Here is a 12,500-nt window from a genome sequence, read left to right on the forward strand (position 1 = left end):
CAATACCAGGCACACCCTGTGGACTAATGGGTCTGTCTTTTTATATCTGCCATTTCAGACTGATGTAGATGGAACTGCAGGTAACAGTAGGTCTGCGAAAAACTTGACAGCCTACCTAAGAACAAGCAAGCTTTGAAAGCCATCTGCCTGCAGAGCCAACTATCAAATGGTGCTCTCAGATTCATCGTATTCTTAACAACATAGAGAAAAACAACATAAAAAGCCAAAAAGCAACCTCCCGTCTTACACGATTTCCTTGGGAACCGTCTTGATTAGGGTGCAATCATTGGTAACACTGACGCTGCAAGTTCCTTTTATCTTCTCGCTTGTTTACAGTTCGGCTGATTGGCTTCTAACTTTCAAGTAGTTCCCAATGTATCCGTCTTGTACTGTGATGAGTAATCCGTGCAGCCATGGCCTTATCATGGCCGAGTGAGTTCTCATAGTGCTTATTACCGGACTGAGTTGTTTTAAAGGTGAACATAAGCGGAGGCTCCGCTGTCTTCAGTGAAGAATGTAGCCGGGCCTGAACTGAACACCGCTGCAGTTGGCGCTCAGCGTGGCGGTCCCTCAGGGGCCCGTAGCGTGCTAACCTGCGTAGTGTCAAGGTCGCGGAACACACATGACGTGACGCGTGTTGTTAGCGTGTTCTTTGCCCCCCCCCTGCGTTTCCGTGCGTGAGAAAAGCCAGGCCCGGAGTTGAGTCTAAACACCGCGGAACTGCTGAGCTGGCGTGGTTCACCGCCGCGTTAGCATGGAGCGCTTCTCGCTTCAGCGCTTCCCCCTCCCCCCTTTTCACAGGGTGCCTGGTGTCTTCACAGTGCAGCGCGCACGCGGCGGCTAATTGTGCGCTTCCCTGCGTGAGCTCTGTCACATCCTCACAGTTCAGCGTGCGTGTGTGTGTGTGTGTGTGTGTGCGTGTGTGTGTGTGCATGTGTGTGTGTGTGTGTGTGCGTGTGTGTGTGTGTGTGTGTGTGTGTGGCGTCTAACTGCGCGTGTCCTCGGGGGGGGGAATGAGGGGGTGGGGGGGGTGACGGAAGAGTGCTATCTTGCGGGGACGGGTCGTTTTCGTGGCTCGGTGCACGCGGCGTCGTGTTAGCGTACACGTTTGCGTGCGCAGGTTCTGTTACGTCCTCGTCGCTCCGCGTGCGAGCCGCCCTATTGTGTGCGTCCCTTGTGTGCGTCTTCCTGGGGCCCTTTGTGTTCTGTGTGACAGGGCCCTCAAAGGGGCCCTCAAAGAGGCCTGTCTGTAACGCGCTCAAATTTGCCAGCGTGGTTTTAATAAAATAACTTCTGTAAGTAGGGTGTTTTCTTTTCTTAACTGCTCCTTTTGTCAGAGCAGTGACTAAACGGCCTGCTATTGTTCCCTCATCAGGGTGAGGATAATGGGTAAAAACGGCGTCCTGCGATGATAACCCTTTCATACCCTTCTTAATGCGCAATTACCATCGCTTTAGAAGCCACGGGTCACAAATCATTCCTCGCAAAACACTCAGAAAGCTGCTCAGCGGCTGCGAGGCCCACGGCGAGAGATGTGTTCTGGCACCGGCCAACTCCTTGAGTTTTTTTCCCCCCATATAACGACGCTCACCTCTAATACCGGTGGGTTGTTTGCGCTTGTCAAAGATTTATGAAGGCCGCGTTTATACGACGCTTACCGGAAGCATCCAAATGAGCCTTCTCGCATTGACTCCGCGTTCCCGGCCGCCGGCAACACGGATAACCGCTTAGTACCCATTTGGGTCGGGTCGAGGAGAGGCTGCGGAGACGGGACCCCTAGAATGTGATATGAGCGGGGCGATCTGCCGCTTTTGAGGACGCCATTACTGTAATGCACTTCGCGGTGGGGAGAAAGAGAGAGAAGCACCTCCAGTGCGTAATTGCACTTTGGGCTCATCTTCAGCGCCGATCTCCTGAATAATTCACCCGGAGAGGGAACGGGGGCGCCGGACGTGCGCGCGTCTGTCCTCGCTAGCTCCGCGGCGCAGGGGCTCCGGGCCAGGTGCGGCGTCGAGCCGCAGCGTGCGCGGTAGCTTAGCCACGGCGCACACGGTAGCTTAGCCGCGGCGCACACGCTAGCTTAGCCGCGGCGCACACAGTAGCTTAGCCGCGGCATGCTTCGAGCCGGCGCCGCGAGGCGGAGGTAAGGCGCGAGAATCTTTAGCATCCCAACGCTTATCTCCACGCGGCTCCGCAGGAAGGAATCCTCCCCTCGCTCGCCAAGGTCACGACATCGGGCTGAAACAGCCTGATAAAGGCCCTGCAAATGCCCAGCACTCCGTATTAAATGGGAAAATAACACTTGGTCTCATTGTTCGGAGGAAGTTGTTTGGTAAAATTGTCCATCGCGATCTAATTACAAGCATCCCCGCCCCAGGAGTTTTGTGTGTGTGGCTGCATCCAGACTGCGGGTGAGAAAAGAGCTAATGAAACGCTCGATGGAGCCTCCCCTCCCTGTCCGCATCTTCCACCCAGCCAACGCTGCCTGGCTAACGCTCCACACTGGTACACATACACAGGCTCATACCCAGCGCTAACGGCTAATGCTTCACACTGCTACACATACACAGGCTCATACCCAGCGCTGTTGGCTAACGCTTCACACTGCTACACAGACACAGGCTCATACCCAGCGCTGCCCAGCACTGTCTGGCTAACGCTCCACACCGCTACACAGTGGGTGGGAGACGGAGTGTGGAAGGACATCATTCTGTGTTTATTATGCCATCATGTACAGAGGTTGTTGAATTAATAAAACTTCACGAGTATCTCCTCTCTGCATCTAACCTTCCTGTGACCAAGTGAACTCGGAGCTGTATGGCTCTTGATTTATTTGGTGTAAAGCGCTAGGGGCTGGCTAACAGACGTGTGGGGTTGGATGAGGGGAATATAGATAAAAGGTTTTGAAAATGGGGGTGGTTGTTGAGCGCTGTAGTCTCTGTGCCAAACCTCATCAGAAGATGCTAGCTATGTAAGTGGCGGCGTGCGGTTTTAAAAACCAACGGAATAAGACGAAATGGAAAGGCTCAAATCTAGCGGAAGGAAATCTATGCACGAACAGGGAGATGTTGCCATTTATAGAGCCAGCACATTGCAGTCAAGTGTGTAGGTATTAGCGCTGGATTGCTCACCACTTAATGGGGTTTGGGGCCCATAAATATTAAATGTTTTTGCAATATTATTTTACTGTTTGCAAGGAGTTTTACCCCCTCCCCCCCCGTCTTAAAATATAGCTGCAGCGTAGGCATCCAGTGCTTTTTGCATTTCAGCTAAATTAAGCGCAAGATGAACAGCCCTCTGCTAAACGGGAAGGAAACAGACTGCTCCTGCGCGGAGGTTCGGATGAGCCATTTAATTAGGAGAAATGAGCAGTCACATTAACGGTGAACTGTCTAACCGCGGATATTTAGCCAGAAACCAAATGCTGTTTTTTTTGTCAAATTAAACGAACAAACAAACAAACGAACAGATGAAAAAAAAAAGGCAAAAAGTTGACCTTATCTGAGGAATAGTGTTCCGGCGGGGCGGCTTTATGAGGAATTAATTTCGGGCAGAGCCTCTAACGGCGCTGAAGGCATTAATGGCAACGCGCTGCTAAAACAGCCACTCCCGATACCCTCTAACAAATTTCGGTTAAGTGTATAAGTGAAAATGATAAGTGGCTAATCTATTATTAATGAGGATAAATGTTTTGCGCTGGCTTTTTATCGATCCTTCACGCACACACACCCCGGAGTGGGTCTGGGCGGTGTTTTTGCGGAGTTGGAGTGAGGGTTGGGGGGGTCGGTCAGGCCCTGACTGTTTTCGGCTCCAGTGCGGTCTGTGCCCCGCTCGCCCGGCGGGTCCAGTGCCCGTCCCTCTCCGAGTGCGCTGTGTGAGCACCGCTGCGTCGCGCAGAGTTTTTTTTTTTTTCCTTCCTTTTTTTTTTTCTTCCCCGGGTTCTGTTTTACTTCAGCTGTTCTCACGGTGGTAATTAGCAACAGGGACTGCCCAGCCGCGGGGGGCCCCGCTCAGCACTTCGTTCCAGATGTTTGGCGCGACGCACAGCTGTGGTCCGTCCCGGAGAGTCCCCACTCCCACTCCCAGCCCTCCCTCCCTCCCTCTCTTTTCCTGAATTTTTTAAATTTTTTTTTTAACTCCCGGACCTATTGCTTCAGAAAGGGGGCCTGTCCCAGAAGGGCGGAGCCTGACGACCCCCTGACCCAGCGGGGACCACCCACCTGTTGAGAGGCCGCCCCGCTCCCCTGTTCAGACCCCCGGCTTTGCGGCATGCGAGGGCTTTGTTGAAGCAGCGCTGAGAAAACAGTCCACGCCGGTGGGAGGTCACAGCCCCCCCCCACCCCCACGCCTGTCATCCCCCCGGGCGCCGCCAATTCCACATCGCCTCACGGGACCCCCGCTAACCTCCCTGGTTGAAGTGACATGAACAGGAAGTGACTGACTCTGAAACGGCTGTAGTAAATGTGCGGAGGCGACTGAAGCGCCTGTTCCCACCTCACCCGAAACAGAGCTGACATTTACACACGCCTTTGATTCCACGGGCCTATTCTCTGTCACTAGCCTCAGATGAATTCACTCAATTTACCTCGTTCCTGTTGTTGTTTCCGTTTTTTTTTCTTTCTCTCTTTCTCTCTTTCTTTCTTTGTGTGTGTGTGTGCGTGCGTACGCGCGTAGGGAAATCCCACCATTTCTGGGAACGGGCCGACGCGGTTTTCAAACCGAGGAAACGCGCCAGGACCTACCAGGCAACTCCGGCAAACAATGAGCCACTCCAGGCCGGTAGACAAACATTTCCTTCACAAAGCCTGACCTTTGCGAGCCATTGTCCCTTTTGTGGGGACCTTTGCAAATAGGTCTGCGGACCGACTCCGGGCCAAAGGGAAGTCAGCAGTTCACGTAGCAGCCGCGCTGTCCGCTTTTCCCTGGCCTAGCGCCCGCTGACAATGGGGTTAATTGGACATTATTGGAGGAGGGATAGCCTGGAGCTTTAGGGAGCGGGGCCAGCGGGGATTAGAGCGGCTGCGCTACTGCTGCTCGCTGATCTGACCAGAGGGAAAAGCCCTCTAAAGCCCGGAGTCCGGCGAGGGGAGTCTCGCGCTGGGCGTAACCGCCGCTCACGGATCAGCCTCGCCTCGCCGGCTACCTGCAGGCTGGAGCGCAGGAGGACTTCGTTTTCTGCAGGGAGGGCGGTCCTGCAGCTGTTAGCATTACGGCTAGCGCAACCCATAGCTTTGAATGGAGAGCGGGGGGCCGCTAGGCTAGCTCCGCAGCCCCCTCCGCCTCCCCGCCGCCCCCCCCCCCCCCCCGGTGAGAGACGGCAGCAGGCACGCCCCGCACGGGCCCCCGCGCGGATTAGCTTCAGATCGCGCTTATCTGCAATCGCAGCAGGCATGCAAATGCTGGATCCCTCCGCAGCCCCTGCTTTGAATTGACTCTGATTTAAATATTTGCGTGAGGATATCCCCGGGACTGCTGGGGGAGGGAAGGCCGACAAATGGCAAATTAACCCCTTTTAACCTGAGCACCGCGGCCCTATTTTCAATTATAGGCAACGGGTGAAAAAAGCGCGGTCTTGAAGAATTAGTGTCCCTGTTGCTATGGTGATCTAGCATTTCTGTTTTTTTTTACACGGCTTTTTTTTTTTTCCTTGGCTGTGAATTTGGCACTGAATTCAAACTCTGTAAACTTTGCTTTATCAGTTTCCATTGCAAAGGGCTTTGGAGCGACTGCAGTGTTGGTGCAAGCAGTTTTTTTTTTTTCATTTTTTAAGGCAAAGAACATAAATGAACATAAATGTGAGAAATGGAAAGCGACGCAGGTGTAATTTTGTGTTTAAAGAAAACCGAGTGGAGCTGAAAGGAGGGGGGGGACCCCCTGGTAGGTGAAGGCAAACGAGCAGAGGGGTGCAGCGGCAAACCGGAAGGATACGAACAGCAGCTCTGCAGTCTCGCCTGTTCCCAGAGCTCTTAGGGCCCTCAGACACCCTGGGATTCCCCACTGCTTTATTCATCTGGTTTCTTTGTTTTTCTTTGAGGGGGGGGGGGTTTACAACCATAGAAATTCAGAAAAAGATGAATACATATTGACGGTCAGCTTGATCGTGTTCAGTGTGGGAAAACAGGAACTAAAAAATAAAAAAAGTCATTGGGCAGTGAATAGTAAATGTGTGTAGAAAAATGTCAGCCAGATTGGTATCAATAGTGAATCACGGTACAATTTTATTTTTCTCGAGCGCAGAGTACGGTGTATTTCTGATTTGCATATTGGTGTTAGAATATCGCACTGTTTACTGACATAGCGATGTGTTTGTTTTAACACGTCGTGCTGGATGTTGTTTTTGCCTTTGCTAGCGAGCAGCTAACAGGAACCGGTTAACGCAGAAGCGTATAATAAATGTGTTAAACGCTGCTGGCAGAGATTGTGAAAGCGGCAGTACTGCTGCTCCCCGCAACGGGGCCGCGTGAAGCGATGGGAGGGGGGGGGCGCTGCATCAGGGAGAGCGCTGCGGAAAGGAGGCGCAGGGAGGCCTAAAGGCGGTTCCTCCTCCTCCTCTTTTCACTCGATAGCCTTCCCGCTAAAGCTAACGGCTCCAGCCTCCCACGCACCTGGAGGGGGGGGGGGGGGAGGGTGTGTGCCGGAGACGGGCCGTCCCGGAGCAGAGGGCTCCGCCTCGCCGCGCGGCCTTCCGCCGCTAACCGTCGCTAACCGCCCACCCGCGGACACGCCCCCTCCAGACCACGGGGCGAGCGAGCCGGGAGAGAGAGAGCGAGGCGCCGCGGCCCCGCGCCAGTCCGCCGCTAACGCCAGGGAAGATAAGACGCCGCTGGAACCGTTTTATTTTTTCGGAAAAGGGTCATTAGCGCATTTTTGCGGATATCGTTTGACAGGGGGGTGGATTTTTCACATGGGTTCGCGAGCCAGAAAATCTCTCCCCGGCCCGCGGTTCACTTGCGCGCTTTAATTTAGAGGAGCGCTCTCAGCTCCGTTTGATTCCTCCCGTCCCCACTCAACACTGAGGAAGAGAAAAACTATCCGGTAAGCTGGTAAAAAAAATGAGCTAAAAAGTTGTTGGGAGGGAAAAAAAAGAAGAAGAAAAAAAAAGAGGTGTGACTCAGAGGTCAGAGTGACGCTCGGAGGCTTTGAGCTGTTTACGGAGTTCTCACTCTCACACGCACGCACACCTTCCGTGGAGAACTATGACATCAGACCTCGGATTGCAGCCTCTCTCAGAGCGCCTGGCCCGCTCCGCACTCCGAGGTGTCTGCAGTGAGAACCGGTGAGGGGGGACGGGGGGGGGGGGCAGCGCGGGTGTACCGCCGACACGGCGGGACGTTGCTGAGACCTGCGCCGCCCTGGTGTGTCAGTCAAGGCGGGAGCCGGAGGGAGCGGGGACGTAAATGTCATCAAAAATGTCAGAGCCAGCTGCACGGCTGAGGGGGTCAGGGGGATGTGGACGGGACACGTTATAAATCTCACACTCTCTCTCTGTTCTCTCTTTCTCTCTCTCTCTCTCTCTCACTTCCTCTCTCCCTCTCTCTCTCTCTCTCTCTCTCTCTCTGTCTCTCTCATACACACACACACGTGCACGCACACTCTCAGCCACACACAAGCACTAGCAGGCCTCTACACACGGTGCAGACACGGAGTTAATTCTGCAGTGCCCCCCCCCCCCCCCCAGAGCGAGGGGTTCTCCAGCGCAGCGGGTCGGTCCGTGTCACGGTACACCGCCTGTGATGATGGGGGCCGTCCCGGGGCAAGGGCAGCCTTCCCAGGTCTCACCGCTGCTGGGGCGGGGCCTCTGTGATTTTACTGCCGCTTACCGCATGCTGGATGGCCGGGCTTTTCAAACACTGGAGTTGCTGTTATGTTATGTTAACTAGTTATTGATTTAGTGTTTTTCCCCCTCTGGCCCCTGAGATATTTTATTAGAAGATAAATATAAACGGGGCGAATGGCTTCTGCGGCACTGCGTGGCCTGGCTCAGCCCTGCCCAGAGCGTGCACAGTGGAGCCATTTTCTCTAATCTGCAGAGACCTGGGTTCATTGGCCACAGTGCTGAGAAGTGTGTGTGTGTGTGTGTGTGTGTGTGTGTGTGAGAGAGAGAGAGAGAGAGAGTGTGTGTGTGTGTGTGAGAGAGAGAGAGAGACAGAGAAGTGTGTGTGTGTGCGCGTGTGCATGTGCGTGTGTGTGTGTGTCTACGCTCATAAACCCAATATCTGTTACCCTGGATGTCAGATGTGTGTTATAAGACAGAAGCTATCCCTCATTAAAGATGAGGAAGACGTTCGCTGCTTGACGCTGGATTGGTTTGGACGTGTGAGCCTTTGGTTGGTGTACTCTTTACGAGCGGCGCAGGCTGCCCGCTGCCCGCTGGGTTTATCTGCCCTCCGCTCGTTTCCCTGCCCGCGTCTGGAGCGAGGGGCGCCGACGTCACGTCGCGCGGTGGGACGAGTAGCTAACGAGGAGACGGCGGTCGAAACGCCAGCCTCCCACCCGCCTGTGAGCCCTGGTCCGGGACCAGAGGCCTTGGACCTGCAGCAGCCCCGGGGCCTGTGGTCCGGGGGGGTAACTCCTAAACTGCACCCCTCCCCTCCCCCGGGACGGGCCCGGGCACGTTCTTAATCCCTCGGTGCTTTACGGTTCGTAGTGTACAAGGCTTTGGCTGTCAGAGCCTTGGGGGGGGGCTCTGCTGTAGTCTCTCATTCTGGGGAGAAGGCCATCCTCGCCGGGCTATAAACCACACGGGCCCTCCCAGGGTCAGAGCAGCACTGCGCTAACTCACCGTGCGGGCTTCAGGGCTCTGCTCTGCGGGGCCTGGCTGGCTGGCTGGCCTCAGCCTGCTGGAGCTGGTGTGAGTTCAGCTCTGACCCCTGCCCTGCCGTTGGCTCTGCTCCCAGGTCAGCGCCGGGGTGTTTACGGTGGAAACGGTAAATAAACAGGAGCGCCTGGCGTGTACCGTCAGGAGCTCGCGTGCGAGCCGCCCCGGCGTGTCACCTTTCCTGGGTGGTGTCGAAACGTGCCCCAGTCTGTTGTTTTTCCCCCCCTCCCTTCCCCCGTCACAATGGCGCAGGGCGTGCCCCCCCCCCCCCCATGTCCCGGAGGCGCGGGCTCACCCGGAGCGCCTGGGCCAACGAGTTCGCCGCCTGCTGCTAACCGACGGCGCGGCGGCGGCGGTGTAACCACGAGCGACGGAGAGAGAGAGAGAGAGAGAGAACGCGGCGTTTCATCACAAAGGGCCCGGCGGAGGGAAACCCTTTTGTCTGGCGCTGCGGTGACGCTCGCCAGCGCTCGCTTCACAGCGCTATTCATCCCCGCCGCGCGATCGCGTGCCAAGGCCTCTGATCAGGCTCAGCGCTGCGCTAACCGCCGCAGCAGCGCTCTCACATGAGACGGGGATGGCGACGTAAAGGTTTCAGTCACTCAGGGGTATGATGGGGGGGGGGGTCGGGGGGAAGCAGTTTTGGAGACTTGTTTGGAATAGTGCTAGCTCACCAAGCTAACGCTGTGGTGCTGGAGTGTAATTAGCACCAGGCCTGAAAGCCTGTTACCAGCTTTCCCTGATTCACTGTACACTCCCAGCATGAGCGGCGAAGCATCGCTCACTCACTCACTCACTCACTCACTGTCGGCTTCTCTCGTCTGTCTCGACCCCCGCTCACGTGTGATCATACACAGCGAACTGTCCAGCGCTAATTCAGCTCTTACAGAGCACATATGAGCCCAACTGGGACCGGAGTAGGACCATATGTACTCTGTAAGTGTTGATTTAGCACAAAACATTTTACTGCGTACGGAGGTTAATCTTGTTATTAATTGGATTGTTTCTGTTTGTTTGTTTTTAAGGCAAAATTCCCTTCAAATTTCTAATTTTAGGTGTCTTTGTGTTTTTTCTTTCTCTTTCCCTGCCAGGCTTGCCCAACTTCATAAAGTCCCCCGAGGACCAGACGGGGATTTCGGGAGGGGTGGCCTCGTTCGTGTGCCAGGCGGGCGGGGAGCCCAAGCCCAGGATCACGTGGATGAAGAAGGGGAAGAAAGTCAGCTCGCAGCGCTTCGAGGTGCGTGTCGACCCGGCCTTTTCTCTCCTCCTGTGGGACGGTCCTCTCCATTGGCCGTACGGGAGTCACGTGACCAGGCCCTGAGGCTTGGGGGTCATTAGCAGCTTTCCTAGAGACAGAGGCCGTACCGGTTCTCTGTGGACTGCCCTGCGCATGTATTCTGAGCGTGTGAATCACACGAGACAGGGCTGTGCTGTTTGAAACCTCTCCCTAGCTGTGTGTGCACCTCCATCCACAGCCCCTAATGAGAGGCAGCAGGCCCATGGGACGCCATGGGGTGTCCCAGTAAATGATCAAAATCGCTGCATGCCTGTAGGGGTGCACGCCCTTACTTCTGGGGGGGGATAGAGGGTTGAGGCCTGCGTGCGGTTTGTCCCAGATCAATAGCGGCCCCCTCTGACGCACAGGGAATGTCTTTGCCCCCCCGTCTCCCGGCAGGTGATCGAGTTTGACGACGGGTCAGGGTCCGTGCTGCGCATCCAGCCCCTGCGCACGCACCGGGACGAGGCCATCTACGAGTGCACCGCCACCAACAGCATGGGCGAGATCAACACCAGCGCCAAGCTCACCGTCCTGGAAGGTAAGAGCGCCCCCCGCTGGCCGTCCGCACCAAAGCGCTAAAGCCGCTACGCGCCTCGGCCGCTACGCCGGTCCAAACTGACCTCCCGCCGAGCGGAGCTGCTCTGCGGGCGAAAGCCTGCCCGTGGGAGCCAGCCGAGGTTCCCAGAGGGGGGGACACATACGCAGGTTTGGCCGCAGTTAGCATTCGCCTACGACCAGGCCTCTGCTAGGTGTGCTTCTTGATCACCCAGGATTCTTTTTATCCTGGAGTTATGTGGAGTTCTGGAGATGTGTTCAGAAATTTTCACACGGGTTTGTTCCGTTTTCCCCAGCAGGATTAGAAAGATGAGGAGATACGCGAGAAATCGCGACGTTTATGCTCAAATTGACACGCCGTGTTTGAACAAAGGCTTCTGGGCCCTCGGTATCGATTCGCGCGCGGGAGCGTCTGGCGCTGGAGATGAACGGGCCGATACCGTCGCCGCTTTGCCTAATCCTGCTGGGGGGGCCTGGCGCAAACAGTCTGAGCAGGACTGGGGGAAAAGAAACAGATTCCAGAGGTCCTGTGCGTAATGTGATTCAGCACACGGATAGCGAGCGTTAGCAGAATAGCATTAGACACACGTGAAATGGATTCATCGCCGAGTCACCCCGATTCAGACAGCCTGCAGACACGGAGCGAAGCGCGGGGCTGGGGTCGGGCCGGCAGGCGTTCCCGCTAACCCTCCCCTAATCTCGTTTCTGACCCCGGCATCGCTGAGACCGGCCGGTTCGCGGCGTACCGAATTAGAACCGCGCGGACCGTCGGACTACCGCGCGCTGTCTGACCAGAGCCTGCCTGGAGGAACGTTCCGGAAGGATCCGAGCGCGGGGCGCGTGTGAGGTCTCGTTTGCGATCGGGTGATTAATGGCGGTTTCAGCACGCCAGGTTGTTTACGGCCGCACGGTGCGTCAGGCGCGCGGGAGAGGCGCGTAAACGTGGGGAACCGTGACGACGCGCCGGAGGTTCTCCGGATTCCCGCGTCACGGTCGCCTGCGTGTCACCTGCCCGTCAGCACCGCCCCCGCCGCGCCGTCCGCCAATCCCACGCCCCGCTGCTCGGGCTTAGACGAGCCTGCCAGGGCCGCGCCACGCAAGATGCACCCCCACACGCCGAACGGGGGGAGGGGCAGATGGGCCGACAGACAGCCGGAGTCACCGCGGCCGACGAGAGCGAGGGGGTTAGTCACGGGGTGCATCGTGGGATATATGCGCGAGAGCGAGGGGGTTATTCACGGGGTGCATCGTGGGATATCTGCCCGAGAGGGAGCGAGTGCGCGAGTGTGCGAGTGAGCGAGTGAGCGAGCATCTGTTAGGTGAGGAGCTGTTGGGAAAGGCAGGCGTGACGCAGGCAGCCCGAGCCGTAAAAACAGAAGGGCGCCGTCCCGACCCGGGCCACACCCGGGGTTGAGTCACGCTGCCGTCGTACGTCGCCAGTTCCTCGTTTCCGGAGGTGTCGAATGCTGACGAGGCAGCAGCATCTGCACCGCCACGCCGTCCCTTCTGCCGCCTGATCCGTGGGCCGTGGCGAAGGGGCCCGTTCCTCGGGATGTGTGCCGGCCTTGCTGGAGCGAGTCCACCCCCCCCGCCCCCCACCCCCCCCAGGAGCCCTCCACCCACCGCCAGGGCGCGGTGAGTCAGCGGTGGTCGCTGAAGTGTGAGGCGTGGGCGGCGGTCCCGGCCCGAGACCCGCGCGTGTCGCCCCGGAGCGTGAGAAGGTGTCGATGAGCGACCCATCCCATCCCCCCCTGCGTGCCCCCCCCCCCTTCCTCAACACGGCCGGCGATCCAGGAGCTCCAACAGCAACGCCGCTGCTCTGCAGACCTGACCTGCGTTAATAAATGA

The 12,500-nt window shown here is 56.8% G+C and overlaps 1 protein-coding gene across 18 annotated transcripts in view; it reads left to right on the forward strand.

Moving 5' to 3' along the window:
- ptprfb (protein tyrosine phosphatase receptor type Fb) overlaps positions 1 to 12,500 on the forward strand; it is a 206,363-nt gene that overhangs the window by 83,961 nt on the left and 109,902 nt on the right. For all 18 annotated transcript variants that reach the window (XM_035421849.1, XM_035421854.1, XM_035421851.1 and 15 more), the window contains exons 3-4: positions 9,910 to 10,055; positions 10,494 to 10,635. In XM_035421849.1, the coding sequence (XP_035277740.1) occupies positions 9,910 to 10,055; positions 10,494 to 10,635 (288 nt within the window). The remainder of the gene's footprint in view (positions 1 to 9,909; positions 10,056 to 10,493; positions 10,636 to 12,500) is intronic.

The sequence above is a fragment of the Anguilla anguilla genome, chromosome 6 (genome assembly GCF_013347855.1).
Source record: "Anguilla anguilla isolate fAngAng1 chromosome 6, fAngAng1.pri, whole genome shotgun sequence".
NCBI classification, from domain to species: Eukaryota; Metazoa; Chordata; class Actinopteri; order Anguilliformes; family Anguillidae; genus Anguilla; species Anguilla anguilla.